Source organism: Ananas comosus, linkage group 6 (genome assembly GCF_001540865.1).
Source record: "Ananas comosus cultivar F153 linkage group 6, ASM154086v1, whole genome shotgun sequence".
In the NCBI taxonomy this organism is placed as follows: Eukaryota; Viridiplantae; Streptophyta; class Magnoliopsida; order Poales; family Bromeliaceae; genus Ananas; species Ananas comosus.
Window position 1 is genome coordinate 8299317 of NC_033626.1, and position 17452 is coordinate 8316768.

Below are 17452 nucleotides of genomic sequence, written 5' to 3' on the forward strand. Positions count from 1 at the left end.
AAAGAGCTTGATGTATGCGTGAGCCTGTATCAGACTTGATATAGCTCATGCAATGAGGATGTTGGGTAGATACCAAAGCAACCCTGATCTAGATCATTGGAAAGTTGCAAAAATTATGAGATATTTATAAGGAACAATGGATTATATGCTCACCAATAGGCATTCTGACCATCCTGAAGTGGTTGGATATTCGGACTCTAATTTCGCTGGATGTGTGGATTTTAGAAAGTCCACATTAGGATATACTTTCTTGCTTGTTTAAGGTGTTATATCTTGGAGGAGCATTAAGCAAGATACAGTTGCTACATCCATCTGGAGGCAGAGTTCGTTGCTTGCTATGAGGTTTCGTCACAGACTTTATGACTGAGAAATTTTATCTCAAGTTTAAAAGTTGTCGATTCTATCTCAAGGATAATTAAGATTTATTGCGACAACTCTGCTATAGTGTTCTTTGTCAAGACTAGTCAAATTACATATCGCAGCAAACATATCGATATAAAGTATCTTGCTGTGAAAGAATACAATAAGAAGAAGGTGGATATCCAACACATTGGGACCGAGATGATAATTGTTGATCCTATGACTAAAGTATTGCTGGCAAACAGGTTCAAGGATCATATTCATCGTATATGTATCTTGAGTCCATTTTACAGTTTAAGTGTTTTCTTCTTGCATAAAGACTTTAAGTATATTCTTATTTGAGTAAGAACACATTTTGATTCTTGCACATATGCGCATAAAGTTATCTTTTGTACATTAAAGTATTATTGTGCACTAAAATGGGATTCTGAGTTGAACTTATAATAAGTTCATACAGTTATAACTCATAAAGTTATTTGATTAAGGAATACGTGCTTTGGATACATGGAAGGGAATGTTCATCTTTTGGGACATAACCGCTATGATCGAAGTATTGTTATTCCTTGGTCGAGTGGGAGACTTCGACTGTATAATTTAGTTGATACCTAATAAAGTTTTTGTATCACCTATACGATAATGAATATATCATTAGGCCAAGTGGGAGAATGTTGAATGTGGCCCACGTGATTTATTCAAGGTGATCTATAAAAATACAGTCGGTCTATTCAAGTCGATCTATAAAAATACGTAAGATCTAACGGTTAGGATGTATCTGGATACGTCCTTGATGGACGGACATGATTTAACATCCTTACATCAAGTTATATATAAATATGTAACATACGGGAGTTCCGGTCTAACCCAAATCCTAATTTCCTGTGACGGCTCCATCTCCGAAAAAAAGGGAATTAGACTTGAAACGTCCCGCTTTCTTTCTGCAAATCATGAACGAGGATGAACCACAAGGAAGAAATTATATATAAATATGTAACATACGGGAGTCCCGGTCTAACCCTAATCCTAATTTCCTGTGATGGCTCCATCTCCGAAAAAAGGGAATTAGACTTGAAACATCCCGTTTTCTTTCTGCAGATCGTGAACGAGGACGAACCACAAGGAAGAATCGCCATCTACAATTCAGATTTAGAAATTAAAATCATGGCAGAAGGTACGATCTTAATTATTATTAAAGTTTAAAGTTTATTCTATTCTAATAAATGTAGACTAAATCAAACTTAAACTGAGGCAGTAAATGATCAGGCAAATTCGATTTCTTCTTGACTGAAAAACTATTTTGGCCTATTTATTCTGTCGAAGTAATTACCAGGACAAACTAGTAACTTCCACTCACACGCATATATTGAGATCAGATGGCTGGTAAACTAAATCACGAGCTTCGATCCTCTGGTCTTGTATCACAACTTATATAAACGCGCAACCTATTACAATGCGTTCCCACTTCAAATTACACACACCAAACCTGTTCAACTTACCGACACAAAATTCGTAAAACTGCTTCAGTTCAGCAAATAACTTTTTCCTTCCAAATGAGCGCAAGGTCTATATAATACATGTTTGATAGGATTGAATTATATTTAAAACCAGTAAAAATGAATGGATAGCTGTAAACTATTAATTATTTTGAAATAGGCCCAACAACTTTATTTCACTACAGGAAAAGGCACTCGTAGAGGACTGAAAACCCCCTCTACGAGCTCCTTTTCCTGTAGTGTTTATTAATCATATTGGTTGCCCTCAAATAGAGGTGTAATGTGGGCTGTGCTAGGCTAACACAGCCCACATTACATGAGCCAATTCGGACCAAGGGTCAGCCCAGCCCAATCTGCTTACAAAATCGGTTGGGCCGGGCCGTGCTGGCCAGTTTTCTTGGAGAGAAAGGCCCGGCCCGGCCCCTGGCCCGCCCAGGACGGGCGGGCCGAGCTTCATGCCAGGCCGGTAAGAGTCTAATAGGCTTTTTCCCCGTCCTTTTTTGTATCTTTTTGAAAATTATTTTTTTAAGAAAAAGAGTTTAAATTATAACTTTGTTACTTATGGTTTTTAATTTACACAATTATACCCAACCTTTTTAAAACTTTTTTAAAAATTTTATAAATTTTTAAAAAATAAAACACAAACAATAAATTTAACTTTTTAATATAAAATTAATATTAGCTTTTTCATAAATTTTTATTATTTGAAGAGAAATAGATGCTAAAAAAACAAAAATTATATAAAATTTGAATTAATTAAATTATATAATTACATTAGAGAAAAGTACAAAAATTTAAAAAATCAAAAATATATTTAAAATAAAATGGTATTGTTTATACAATCAATTAGCAAGCAATAGAGGAAGAAAAATCCAATATAATTTCTTTCTTCATTACATCATTTTTTTACTTGAAAAATAGGCATCTACTAAAGAGAAGTACCAAAGAAAAAGAAACGCAACGAATAAAATTTGAATTAATCATATTATATAATTACATTAGAGAAAAGTACAAAAATTTTAAAAATCAAAAATATATTTAAAATAAAATGGTGTTGTTTATACAATCAATTAGCAAGCAATAGAGGAAAAAAAATCTAATATAATTTTTTTCTTCATTACATCATTTTTTTACTTGAAAGAAAGGCATCTACTAAAGAGAGATACCAAATAAAAAAGAAGAAATGCAACGACTAATAGGCAATAGCGAGGAGATCGCGACCATTGAACTCTAGCATGCCACAAGTGTTGGTATATATTTAGATAGTTGATTCTATTTCATCTGAAGATATAAACTCATAACCTCCTTTATCTTATATTCTAAATTCTATAACTCGCCAATCTTTTAAACAGATTAAAACCTCGACCACATCATCCTTAAGTCGGGTTCTATAATCATCCAATATTCTTTCACCTCCACTAAAAGTAGACTCAGATGCCACTATTGAAACCTGCACAGTTAGTAGATTACGTGTCATGACAGAAAGCACAGAATATGTACTTTCATATATTTTCCACCAGATTAAAATATCTAATTTATCTTATTCATCTTCATTAAAAAGATTTGAAAAAACGGCTTGCAAGTATAATTAAAGTTCATTAAAAGAATGTGCACTAAAATCCGTTTGTTTTTATTTTCATACTAAAGATGAATCATATTTTTACTAGTTTTGCCATTGCTACTACTACTGCTGCTTTGTAACTGTGAAGAATATGGTCGCTTACTATCTGAATCAATTGCATAAACACTATACATTTCATATAAAGTACTATTTACTATTTGAAAAATATTTTTCCTATTGAGATAATTTGTTGAATTAATTTTTGTAAATTCATTATATTGTGTAAGAGCAATTTCTACTCCATTAAATTTAATTTTAAGATTCATTACAGAGGCCAAAAGAGGTACAATAGGAATTTCTTCCCAATATTCTTTAAATTTAAATTCCATTAAAAAAACAATTTAACCTAAAAGAGGAAAATTTCTCTATTCAGCAAAATAACTACTCATAAGTAAATTTGATTAAGAAAATGACATGAAGTAGGATAATACACACCTGATAAAAGTTTGGTTGACTCATAGAATGGTTGCAAAAAAGTCATAAAAATTTGTCTAATGTCCCATTCTTCATTAGTTATAGGATTATGCTGTATTTTCTCATTACAAAAAATAGATAAAACATTTCTATACTCATAACAATATTGTAATATTTTATATGTGGAATTCCATCGGTGTTGAACATCAAAAATAAATTTTTTATACTTTTAGCCAATTATCTTCATAAATTTTTAAAAATCTTTTTTTTTTGAATCAGAACTGTGAATAAATATAATATAATATTTTAATTTTTTTATTTGTGGACTAATTATTTTTAATCCCTCATTACACACAATTTTATAATATGACATGCATATTTATTATGAAATAATTTTTCATTTAAGATGGAATGCAAATTACTTTTCAGAATTTGAACTGCGGTTCTATTATCGCTAGCATTATCGAAACTAATTAAATTTTTTTTTGACTAATGTTATAAATTTGCAAAACATATTCAATAGCCTGAGCAATATGAATACCAATATGTGGAAACTTAAGTTCTTGAAAACCAATAAATCATTTTTGTAATATCCAATTAGAATCAATCCAATGTACAGTAACATATATAAAGCTATATTCATTTCTAGATGTCCAAATATCGAAAGTGAGTGAAATTTTTGAATTCAAATTTTTTAAAATTGAAATCAAATTTTGTCTATATTCAAAAAATGCTTTTATTGAATCTTTGCAACTAGTATTTCAAGAAATTTTTTTATATGGTGATTCAAAACTATTCTCACATAGTGTTGAAAATATGAATATTCGGCAATTGTATATGGTTGTTTAACTCCTACAATATATAATGTAAGTTCTCTTCTATTACGTTCATGAGAATATTGAAATGTGCTAACTCCACTAGAAGTAAAAGCAAGTTGTGATTGTTTTGTTGCTTTACCTTTTTTTACTTGGTGTTTCTGAATATGTCTGTTAAACCGGAACTATCACAAGAATAATGAACCCCACATATAGTACAAACAGCTCACATGTCTTGCCCTTTAATTCTTTGGATATTGAAGTACTTCCATCCTTCGTTTGTTCTTTGTTTAGACGCTTTTTTAGAACTTGCGTCTAAATTTGGTTTAGGTTGCAAGCCGTCGTCACCTTGTATAGAACCACCGGCTCCAGTTTTTGATTGATTATTAACATAATATTCATGAGTATAATCAATGCAAGAAAAATATATATGAGAAAATTCACGTGACTTTGCTATAAAAAATAAACATAATAATACTAAAAATAATTAAATAAAAATATTTAAAAAATAAAAAACTAAAAAAATAAGAGATTAATTATTGTGTTGAAATTTAAATTTTGTGTGGTGAGATTGTGGAGAGACTTTGTAAAAATAATAATAATAATAATAATAATAATAATAATTATTAAAATTAAAATTAAAATTGTTGGAAAAAATTAAAAATATTTGCAAAGTTAAACTTGAGAGTTGAGAACAAAAAAAATTTAGATTGAAAGTTTAGAAGTGGAAGAATTAGTCTTTGTAGAAAAAATGAATAAAGAGTTATTTATTGTAATGAATTTGGACGTTTGTAATAATATTTATAGATATAAAAAACATTTTAATTTTTTTAAAAAAATATACCAAAATGCCCTCTCCAACAGTTAAATTTTTGAATATTAGTGAGGGTATTGTGATCATTGTGATAAAAAAAATCTCTTCTTTTAATTTTTTAATCTTTTTTTAAAAAAAAGATAGTAAAAAGTATTTTTTTCAAAAAAAAAAAAAGAAAAAAAAAAAAACATCCAATGGCTATTGAGTAGTTGGACCCACTGTCCAAAGGTCTGCCAGACCCTCGGACGGTTGAACTTGGTCACGTAGGTAGAGGCCCTAAAGGGCAGCTGGGCATGCCTAGCTTATATAGGCCTGGCAAGTCCTATAATTTTTAAATTAATGGCCTGTAGGCCTTTAAGTACCTGGGCCGTGCCTGTCGGGCTCAGGCCGATCTGCCAGCCCGGCACGACCACAGCCCAACACGGGTCGTGCCGTGCTAGGCCTACGGGCCACAGAAGCTCAGCCCCGTACGGCCCGTGGAGCCGGCCTGGGCAGGCCCGGCCCGCAGTCATGCCTGGCCGCGCATACACCCCTAGCCTCAAACTAGGAGTGGAAACGAGCCGAGCTCGAGCGAGCTTATGTCAGCTTAAATTCGGCTTGAAATTAATTTCGAGCCTAAATCTAGGCTCAAGCTCGGCTTGAAATTAATTCGAGCCGAGCTCGAGCGAGCCTAATTTCGAGTCGAGCCGAGCTCCGAGCTCTAAACGACCGATTGAAATTCTCGACATTATATAATCAATAGTTTAATTTTTATAAGAATATTACCTACAATTTGATGCAACATGTCCAATAGTTCAAAATACAAAATAATGCAAGAAATATCAGCTAGGGTGACTGCCTGACCGGGTGAGGGTCAAAGAAAGAGAAGAGAGAGAGAGAGAGAGAGAGAGAGAAGGGGGGGAATTAGAATTTGAGAATTTGAATGTTATCATGTTTTAGGGTTATGTGCAAAAGTGAAAGTCTGAAAGAGAGAGGTTTGAAATTTAGAGTTGGGTCAATTGCACGTTTGTACTTGTTGGGTTTTATTTTTATGGGCCAACAATAATAGCCCAAATTAATTAAAGCCTATATATAATTAAAATACATTATATATATATAATATATATATATATATATATATATATATATATATATATATATATATATATAATAAATAGGCTACTATACTATCTATAGTACGAGCTCTGGTACTATAGTGTGGTTTTCGATCTTAGGGCGTTCAATCAACGATCACACCGTTAAATATGATCTAGGGTATATGAATTTCTTAAGAATAAAATTTTAGTTTTTTTCGATACCGTTTACTTAGTAAATAAATTATATCAAAATAGACGGTCGAAATTGAATAATCTTTAAAATTTGAGTATAGGACTTTTAAATTCAAGATCAGAATGTTAACTTAATTTATATAGTTTTAAAGTATTTTCTATCAAAATTTGAAGAAATTTAGATTCTTCTACACCGTTAAACTCCAAACTCGTCATAATAGCCATTGAAAATTGATAATTTTGAAATAATTTGATCATAAAATAAACTATGTCGAAAAAATATAAAATTTTATTTCTAGAAACTTTAAATACCAAAGATCAGTTTTTACGGTGTGGATCGTTGATTTGAATGCCCTAAGATCGAAAACCAACATATAGTATTGGCTCGTACTATAAGAATAGTATAGTCGCTCAGCTTAATATAGGACAGATATTTCTGAGCTTTTCGAGCTTTTCGAGCCTAATTCGAACGAGCCGAGTAATACTCAAGCTCGGCTTGAAATGAATTTCGAGCCTTTTATTTTGTTCAAGCTCAGCTCATTTAATTTCGAGTCGAGCTCGAGCGAGCCGAATATCGAGCCGAACACGAGCCGAACGTGAGCCGGCTCGCTCGTTTGCCAGCCCTACCTCAAACCCCTGTTGCTATAGAGTTAAGGTTACCAACCTACTCATCTCTTAAATAAATAATGTTTTTTAAAAACCTTCTTTAAAGAGTGATCTTACATTCCCATATAAAATAACAAGATCTGCAAACAACGAAATAGAAATTTTATAGATGTATCGTTCTCAATTACATACAACCAAATGGATTAAATACAACATTAACCGTTTCATTATGAACTACATGCATCTCTAGTTATATTTGTGTTTATAATTACATTCAACCATACAGGCCCTAAGGTTACACATTTAAGCAAATCAAACTGTTGTACAAAAATGATCAAACTCCTAGCCCTGCTTGCAAAATTGTGGGAGGCCCCATCTCTTGGATGTTTGTCAATCTTTAGACCACTTTTATCTTCACACAATCTTAGTGCCAACATAACAAACTATCAGTTTATTGACGTGTTCTGTCAAATATTTATGGAAGTATGAGCCCTGTGGGGGTAAAAACATAGAAGATAATATCAACTAATAGTATCAGGTTAACGCAAAATGTCCAGCATTAAGAGGTCATGCCCATTTAGATAACAACCATACCATCTCAAATGAAGCAAGAATCTTTGGTATAATAATATAATTATATAATCTAATATTAGACAATCAAACAGCGTAGTTTCTTACTGCTTCTGTAGTTGTATTAAGTAGTTAAATATCAGTGAAAGATTCATGAGTCACCTTAGGCTGTTGAGATCTGATGTTTCACAGAACTTGCTCGTTGTTCTAGAGATTCAGCTGAGAAGTGCAAAAGTTTGGCTGCGGTCGAATATCTGATGGGTACCCCTGCAAAATTATTGGCACAAGGAGTTCTCAATTGTTCACTTGCACGGTAAATCATCTCTTTCGATTCCAATTGTTCTATAACTTTGGGTCCTCAATCAATGTATTGGAAGTTAAACTTCAAAGACTTTAAGTGATCAATGGACAGAGAAAAGGACTGCATAACACTTTTCACAACGCAGGTTCCTGAGTTGACTCCTAGTAGTAGTAAAGGAGAATCAGAAAAAATAGAAAAGAGTAATACAATAAACTAATTACTAAACTAATGTCTAAATTAAGAAATTAATATGTGAGAACCAACAGCTGACATATATTAGCATTATTTGCTAAGAACATTCCAAGCCATGGGGTTCCATCCAATTGCCTATGTCTAGAACTCTTTCAATATCTGATTCATTCTACACATTAAATGTAGGTACAAAATGCTGAACTGAGCACCTGGGCTGCGTGGGGGCAAGCCTAGAAGATTTTACTAAAGCTAGCCTTTGTTTGTAAGGACGATACTATGATAACAACATCTAAGCCTTCTGTCTCCAATATTATTCGGGCCCCCCTATATGGATCCCATTAGAATTTGTTTAAATTTTTCATCAAACCAAGTGGCTATCACTTTTTTCCCACTATTTTTCCTCATAAAACAATGATTATATAAATGCTTACTTGCAATAGACAGTACCTAACCCAGCTGACTGCTACCATGAAATGGCCGTTGTTATGCATCAGAAGCCTGATATTCCTGTGTAATAACTAAGTTCTATCAACATCAGCCTAAAAAACACTCAACTTTTCTCCCTACATATTAAAATTACCTGACTGAATTGACTCATACCATGAAAACTTTGATGTTGTGCATCCAGCAATGAATCACTATCAACTCCCTTAGGATCCTTTTCGTTACCAGCCTTAGCATTCCTCCTCCATCTCTTTAAAAAATACCGTTCTGGCAGTTCCTTAATATTTCTAACATCAAGCACTTTTAACACATGCCCACACTGAATCCCGATAAACTCAAATTTTTTACAACTGCAGGCAACTGAACAATCAGAAGAGTCAAGCCTAACAAAGTGATCTTTAGGCTTTTCACCCACAATAACCTTATACTCTGCTATAGTCCCGATCTCACCACAACTATAAAGCATGCAATCCATGAAAATCTCAAATTCTTTTCTAAACATTTCAAATACTGCTGGGGTGTACATATTTGCAGCTTGTCTCAACATTTTTGAGGGGGGAATTCTTGGGAAGCTTTGACTCGCATGAAAGTCAGCCTGTAATTCTGCATACCTATGTTCATCCACCACCCTCTCGTAATACTTAAAGAAAGAGAGAAGATCTAGCTGTGGACTTAGATATTTCTTTAGCACAGCACTCATGTTTTGACTCTGTAGTGTGCTTTTCATATCAGCACAAAAGATTTGGCGGCCATAAGGCAAAGCCCATGTCTCCCGATCTTCAAATAACTTCGTCAACCATTCGTTGTTCTTCAGATCGTACTTGTCTAACAACATATGCCACGCCATTAAGAACTCTTCTTCCTCCTCACAGTCATAGACACATTTGCTGAAATCTTTTGCAAAAGTTTTTGAACTCTGGAAAATCTGATTTAGGTTCTTTATCGCATTTTGATAGACTTGCCAAACACATAATCGATGGCTCGTGCGTGGCCACACTGCAGCTATAGCATGAACCAATGCAATAGACTGGTCTGTCAAAATTGTTTTTGGTTGTTTTCCACGCATAGCAATGTTGAAAGTCTCAAGCAGCCATTTAAAAGATTCTAGGGTTTCGTCGTAGAGCAGTGCTGCACCAAATACAACAGTTTGCTTGTGGTGATTCACACCAAGAAGAAGTGCAAAAGGCCTAACAGATGCATTTAATTTGTACGTCATGTCCAAACAAACCACATCACCAAAATACTCGAAGTCTATCACAGACTTAGCATCTGCCCAAAAGAAGTTGGTCAATTTATCATCCTCGTCAACTTGTATAGCCTGAAAGAAAGATGGGTCAGTAAGTTGCATGCTTTGGAGGTATTTAAGCACAGCTTCAGCATCTCCCACTTGCATGGCTCTCATTCGCTTCGATCTAAGAGCTATTTTATAATCAAGTGGGAGAAAGCGAACATTCCGAGGGCCTCCAACTTGTCTGTTAATGGGCTCGGTAGTTGATTTTAGCGTGCTTCCTGAATCATCTGACAAATCTACTTCACTGGAATGAACTTCAGTTGTTACCCTTTGAGACCTTAACATGTGCATGGCTGATGGGGGTGCAGGTTGATGATTATGATCAGCTATGAATTCAGTAACTTTGTATGTGCCATTTTGTGTGAGTTTAAATGTCAAACGAGCAGGACAGCCAATTCGGGTTTCTGGCCTTGGTCTCTTGACTTCCTTTGCTCCTTTTTTATCCTTGCGAAAGCCTTCTCTTGAGCAAACTAGGGTTCTTGATCTTGTAACATTGTCCGAGGACTTATCTAACCAACCTTTCCTTACACTGAAACCTACCACTCCAGCATACCTATTGTAAAATTCATATGCCTTATCTTCATTTTCAAATTCCATATCAATTTCAGGTACCATTTTTGAGTTTTCCAGGTCTTGAACAGGAGCATCGTAGTCAATTATTTTTCTCTGTTTTCCCTGTTCATTCCAACTTAAGTATTATTGTTCAGCTATGAAGAAAAAGGAAGAACAAACCAAACAAACCATACAAACAGGATAACGTAGAACAGAAATTCAACATAGCTGCCAAGGAATATTCTGTAGAAGTGACAAGCTGATCCTACTTGTATATTGTAAATTCGGCACCAATCCAACTTTGCAGTATTATTAATGGCACATGCACCAACCTCTACTAAAAATCATTGAGAGAACATAGCATTATTAACTAAAATATTTTTTACTCAAATAAGCAGTGGAACAAGAACATACCTTTTTCCACGCAATACCACATGCATTACATAAAGTCCTTCGTCCCTCGGGGCCACGACGCATGTGCGATGTAAATTTAGAACTAATGCCACAGTGAAGGCATCTGGCAAGGCAACGAAAAATCTTAGTTCAGGCACAAGCATAAAGGATCATCCAATGCTATGTATACACAATGCAAAGCACCTAGCTCCTCCCAAATTTCCCCAAATGAAGTATAACATTAAACAAAATATAGATAATTCATCAAGCAAAAAGAAGAAAAAAGAAACTAATAAACCAGAAAGATAAATTGAATAGGGTATACAGAGATCAACTGGAATCAAGCTTGTAAATGAAGTGAAAGTAGTAATAATAAAATTATTGTGTGCAGTAAAGGTGGTACAAGGCAGTATACTGTTCACACGATGAGAAAGCATTTGATACCAACCAATCAAACAGAAACAGACAACCCTGCATAAGAAGGTATTCGTCATTTCTCTCTCTTTGCAAACAATTGATCCAAGGAACATGTATTTTGTTGTATCAAGATATGAAAATCTATGCTTCTAAATGGTGGATCCTTAAGGCTGCTGCAACTCTCATGCCATTCCAAGATATTCAGAAGCTCACGTAAGTTAATTATCTAGGACCAAAAAAAAGAAGATCAGTTAAAATTCTATTGTTATAAACAATAACTACACTTTCCTAATCCGCACAGGGGCAACAATATAGATCTTATTCCCTCATCCAACTCCATTTAAGCAAGGATAAACGAAGTACTACGGTGCCACTTTCTACTGTTTTTCCTCTGATATCAGTTTTGGTCTGCTCCTTACTCTTTCTACTTCTCTATTCTAACAATATGGTCTTTCTCCATTAATAAATTGTTCTAACCAATCTCAAAAGTTAAAATAACCAAGAAAAAAAGTAAGCATGTGCATGTTTGCATAGACAACCCATAGAGAACAACAGAAGGAAAGGGAGGGAAAGAGCTATCAAGTGTTCTATCAAGGTGTTCTAAGCATTGTCTTCTTCTGTCAAAATCAACATTGGAAATTCTTGAATTATAGTTTTCATTGTCCTCTAAATTCAAAATTAGGTTCTTAAGAATTCTACTGAAATGTCACACCATCTAAACTAGTGAGCTAAATCTCTACAACTAAAATCAAGTACTCAGAATAAAATATTTTCAGCAATGAATTTGTGAGATCAGTGCATAGTGTTTGTTTAACACCTACCAGAATTTGTTATTCAACACAATAAAATGGTACTACCAACTGGAAACTCCTATATTTTATCAACCAGCTTTTGCAGAAAAACTTCTATTTGCTACATTTTCAGTTTTAAATGATGCTCTGAGATGGTGGTTTAAGGTCTACACTAGATCACGCACAGTCGAATAACAGTGAAATTGAACAGCACAAATCATACAAAACTATCGTACAGAATTTCACCAACAACTTGCCTCAAAATAAGAGCTTGCACTTAGGAATATAATTTATAATATTTCCAGAAAAAAAAAAGTCCCTTCATGGTAACAATGTCACAGCAAAGTGATAGGCTCATGATATGTAATTAGGTCCAGGATCAATAGCCAAAAACTCAAAAATGAAAGACCAACGCACATAACACATTTTAGACTAATTTTCCCACTCAAATTTCATCATTACTTCAACTATCTCCAACGTAATCATTATTAAAAGAGGAAAAAACAATTCCGAAATAAATAAAGGAGCAACTTTTACCTTAGGGGGTCTTCTAATCCATCATCTCCATTATTGGGGTGAGCATCCTCATCCTGATCCTCAGCGTAAGACATCTTTGGAATACAACTAGTTTTTCTTCAGCACCATCAACGACTTCAAAGAAATTACTAAAAGCTTTTGCATTTGCAGTTCTTTGCCTCTCTACATTCCTCAAAGTAGAATTTTACCACGAAATACAGCAGAAACAATTGAAATTTTGGGAGATCAACCTCAAATCACTCAAGACACCTCTGAAATGGAGAAAACCCTAGATTCCCAGTTTCTTCATCAGGCTAGGGTTACTTTCTCATTGATACTGTTGAGAAAAGAGTTAGGAGTGAAAATAAGAAAAGGAAGAAGTCATCAATGAGAAATTCTGAAATATTTTAAAGGGGATATACTTTTATCTTAGAAGCTCTCTATCATCATTGAGACAGCACGGTACAACAATTCTCAGCCATAGTTGCAGATTTGTTAAGAATAACAGCAAAAGTGACAACAAGAGAGATGTAGAAGTATAACATTGATGGGACTTCTTGAAAAGATTAAAAAGAAAGTATTTTAAGTTCCAATCATACAACCACAAAAGGAACATAATATATACAAGCCAAGTCATCAAAGCCCACACTACCGACTAATGGATTATGCAGACTTTAAAAAGAAACTTCCACAAAGTTAATGTTAATTCTTTTACACCGGCGAAATAAAGTCATAAAATTCAGAACCAATTGGAAAGTGATAATAGATCACTTCATATATGCAAATTGACGACTGTTCATCAAAATATTAAGTATATAGATTGAAATAGCCTATCATTAAGAAGGGTAAAACATATAGGACTTACATATAAATGGATAACTGACCTTCACAAAATAAAAACAATAGTACAACAGTTTCAGTTATCATCCCCTGAAAAGAAGATAATCAAAAAAGTATCTGAACTTACTCTATCAACAATCAATAAACCTTATTCAATCCTCATTATCATGTATAACCTTTTTTTTTTTCACTACAAACTTGATAAAACCTTTAAAATCCAAAAGAAAAATACAATAGTAAAGTTGTTTGAAATTCTTGCAATTAACTGTTCTAACAGTAAGCAGACCTTATTCAGCTATCCTCACTTTTGCATTACCTTTTCTACCACAAAACTGATATCACATTTAAATTTCAGAGAAAGCAAGTTATGGTAATACAGTTTTAGTTTCTTCTTTAGTTTGTGGGAAGCAAACCAAAGCACTTGAAAATATATTAACCTCTAAAAGAGTGTGCTTGGGGCCCTCAAAATAGTTTATTTCATCACTCTGTTGCAGAAAATATGAATCCCAAGCTACATAAAGGGATAACTCGGCCTGGTTCTAAATTCAAACCCAAAACCACCTTCAGGATTCACTACCCACAAGAAAAGGATAGCAGTAGTAGACAGCAGGACCAACAAAAGAGGACCAAACAAAACAAAAGAGGGACAAACATCCGTTAATCCAATGTGGTGAAAGAAACATCAATGTCTCCAACAAAAACTTAAAAGAGAGCGCAGAACTGTAAAAAACAGTGTACTAACTGGGCAATTAAAGGCTTAATTGCAATGCAGCTCAAATTATGCGTGCAAACCCATACAAAAATTAGCAAAAATAAAATAAAATAAAATAAAATATTTTGCATTTCTCAAAAACTCCCCATCAGCATCGGGACGGTACACCACATCAATTCCCAACCACAGTCGCACATTTCTAAGATGGTAACATTATTTAAGTACCTACACTTATAAATTAAGGAAAGTGTAAGGTGGAAATTAGGAAATCATAACTTGCTTCTATATGTTAACAGAAATAACAAAATAGAATCTGAACCAATAATTTCGAAAAATTTGAAAATAAAAGTAGAGGAGATATTATTCACACAACCAAGAATTTAATTAATCAATGTACTATCAGGCAACAACAATATTAAGTAGCACTTAACAGTTAAATGCAGACAAGATGTTTACTCGTTGAAAGTTTTTGTCAATTCCACAAGATATGTTTTTGTGATTGGTTGGTTTCAGATTCATTGTTGTATTTGACAGTGCATGGCGACCAAACGAGAGCCAGCACAATGATGGGTTAATGACAAATAATTAAGTTTGATGTTGGCCGACAAGTAATTAAGTCTCACACGTCAGCCAAGTAATCTTGGAGAAAAAAGATCAATGAGCAATAGCATAAGCATTCCTATGCTAGGGTATTCAGACCTAACTTCATGATCACTTTGAATAGCTACTGAAACGAGGAAAAACGAAGTCAATAAAAGAAACAAAAAATTGGGCATCCGAAAGAAATAAAGGAGCAACTTTTAACATAAAGTGTCTTCCAATCCATCATCCCCGTTTTTGTGGTAAATCCCTAATCCTAATCCTCCATGTAAGACATCTTCGTAATTAGGTCATTAAGGACATATTCGAAATAAGGCCTCTGTCACTCCCACCCTGCATGTAAGGCATTTTCAAAATTAGGTCAGCAGGGACATATTTGACTAAGGCCTCACTCTCTCTTCCGCCCCCTCTGTGTAAGACGTCTTCGAAATTAGGTCATTAGGACATCTTCAAAATAAGGCCTCTCTCTCTCTCTCTCTCTCTCTCTCTCTCTCTCTCTCACAACACAATAAGGCCTCTTTCTCTCATTCTTTGTGCGTGTGTGTGTATTCACATGACAACCTTTACTACAAAATAAAACAAAATCGATGAAAACTTTAGGAAATGTACCTCACTCAATCATTAGGTTTCTAAAAACGAGATATTTCCAGTAAAACAGCAACTAAAGAAACCCTAGACTCTTGTTTCTTCAGCAAACTAGGTTTTTTTTCCTTAATTAAGTGGAGAAAACAATGAGGATTAAGAATTAGAAGTCCTCTATTACATTGAGGAAAATAAAATATGGCAACAATTATTATTGAGTTTAATGATTTGACCAAAATAAATAGGTAAACAGTTCGCTCGTGTTCATGCTTCTAAGTACGACAAGTAAAACCTATACTCTTGAATTATTTCATTTTTGTTCCCATTCCTATTTACTAAAAGAGGAAAAGTTATGGCCTACAACTAGTGCATCCAAATATTCATGTACAATGCATCTATATACTATTGATACCATCTCATATTTTAATCCTACCATCATTTGAGTCACAACCTTCTATATATTTAGAAATTTGACCTGTTGGATTGAAAAAACATAAGATGGACAGAAGGTCGATGGATTCATGGTGCCCAAACGTACAGTCGAACTAGATGCAAGCAATTTTTTTTCCTTTGGGAAAGACTAAAGTCAAGCACAACAAGTTTGAGGTCTTGAATGTCAAAGTTAAAAGTTTAAAACCAAAACGAAGCTTGGCTAGAAGTTACGAAACTACTAGTGCAATTTACCCCCAAAAATTTGTCTCATTATCGTGTTTTTCGGAGTTCAAAACATCGATTGATGGAATCCTATAACTCTCTAAACTCAGTATTCATTAAGAACTCGCCCTCTTTAAACTAGCCAATTTTGATTTTTGCCTAGTTTGTGTTTGGCTTCATTAAGCTCAAAATTTATATTAATGTGACAATAAAATAAATAAAAGAATTATTAATTCATGCTATTTATTTGAAAGAAACAAATATAATGGTATAGTAGTAGCAATATACATTTAACTAAAGTACAGAAAAAATATAACAAGAGTAAAATAGATAGAGAGTCTATGATATCCCGCTAATATAATATAGTTGTTGATCGTTTCACTTTAACAATTAAGTTACCTAAATTTTCTCATATATTGCAATTGCAACATTGATTGCTAAAGAAAATATTGCAACATATAGCTTTGTCCCACGAAGATCCTCGTAGCCCCATTACAAATACATTGAAGGAAGAAATTACCGTACAGAAGAAAAAAGACAAAATGGTTGTTTTAGAGAAAAAATTTGCTTTTTTTGACAGTCAAGGATGAAATCAAATACATAAGATAGTTAAAGTGTTTAGTTGAAAAGTTTAGGGAATAAATAGTATAATCGGGATAGCGCAAAGACTATTCACCTATGATGCACAGATACTCCAAATCACAACCCGTACCCGTATCCGATACGTATCAAACACAGATATGCGCCCGGTACGCGCCCGATACATATTGGATACGAAATTGAAGTATCTAAAATTTTAAAAAATTTACAAAAAAAAATCGGATACGTTGCGATACGGCGAGACACGTTTCGAGATACAGTGGGACACGTTTTGGGATACGAACGGGATATGTGAGGCATATTTTTGGGTCTAAACAAGTCGGATTTAAAAATTTTTAAAAATACCTGCATCCAAAACCATAAGAAACGAAAAAAAACCCTATTCCTTTTGATGTACGTGAATACCCTTTTTCTTTTGTTCCGAGAGAAAGAAAGATCGAGAGAGAGAGAGAGAGAGAGCGGAACCTAGTTTGGGGCGAGCGAGAGGTGTCGACAGTGGAGCGATGGTGGCCATCTTCCTCGTGGACGCGGCAGCCTTGCTTGTGGTTTCCGACAGCATTTTCCTCGTGGACGCGGCAGCCTGCAGCAGCGTGAGGTTCTCCCCCCCCC

The 17452-nt window shown here is 34.1% G+C and overlaps 1 protein-coding gene across 14 annotated transcripts in view; it reads right to left on the minus strand.

Annotated features, from left to right (window-relative positions):
• LOC109711322 (pentatricopeptide repeat-containing protein At5g48910) overlaps positions 7530-17452 on the minus strand; it is an 18485-nt gene continuing 8562 nt past the window's right edge. The window contains exons 2-7 of one of the 14 annotated variants that reach the window (XM_020234311.1): positions 12877-13192; positions 11153-11255; positions 9052-10861; positions 8899-8958; positions 8121-8225; positions 7530-7880 (exon numbers count right to left, since the gene is read on the minus strand). In XM_020234311.1, the coding sequence (XP_020089900.1) occupies positions 8942-8958; positions 9052-10861; positions 11153-11255; positions 12877-12950 (2004 nt within the window). In that variant the 5' untranslated portion in view covers positions 12951-13192 and the 3' untranslated portion in view covers positions 7530-7880; positions 8121-8225; positions 8899-8941. Of the gene's footprint in view, positions 7881-8120; positions 8421-8882; positions 8959-9031; positions 10862-11152; positions 11256-12876; positions 13193-13277; positions 15769-17452 lie in introns of those variants that run through there. The other 13 variants (XM_020234310.1, XM_020234309.1, XM_020234307.1 and 10 more) reach the window with 13 other exon arrangements.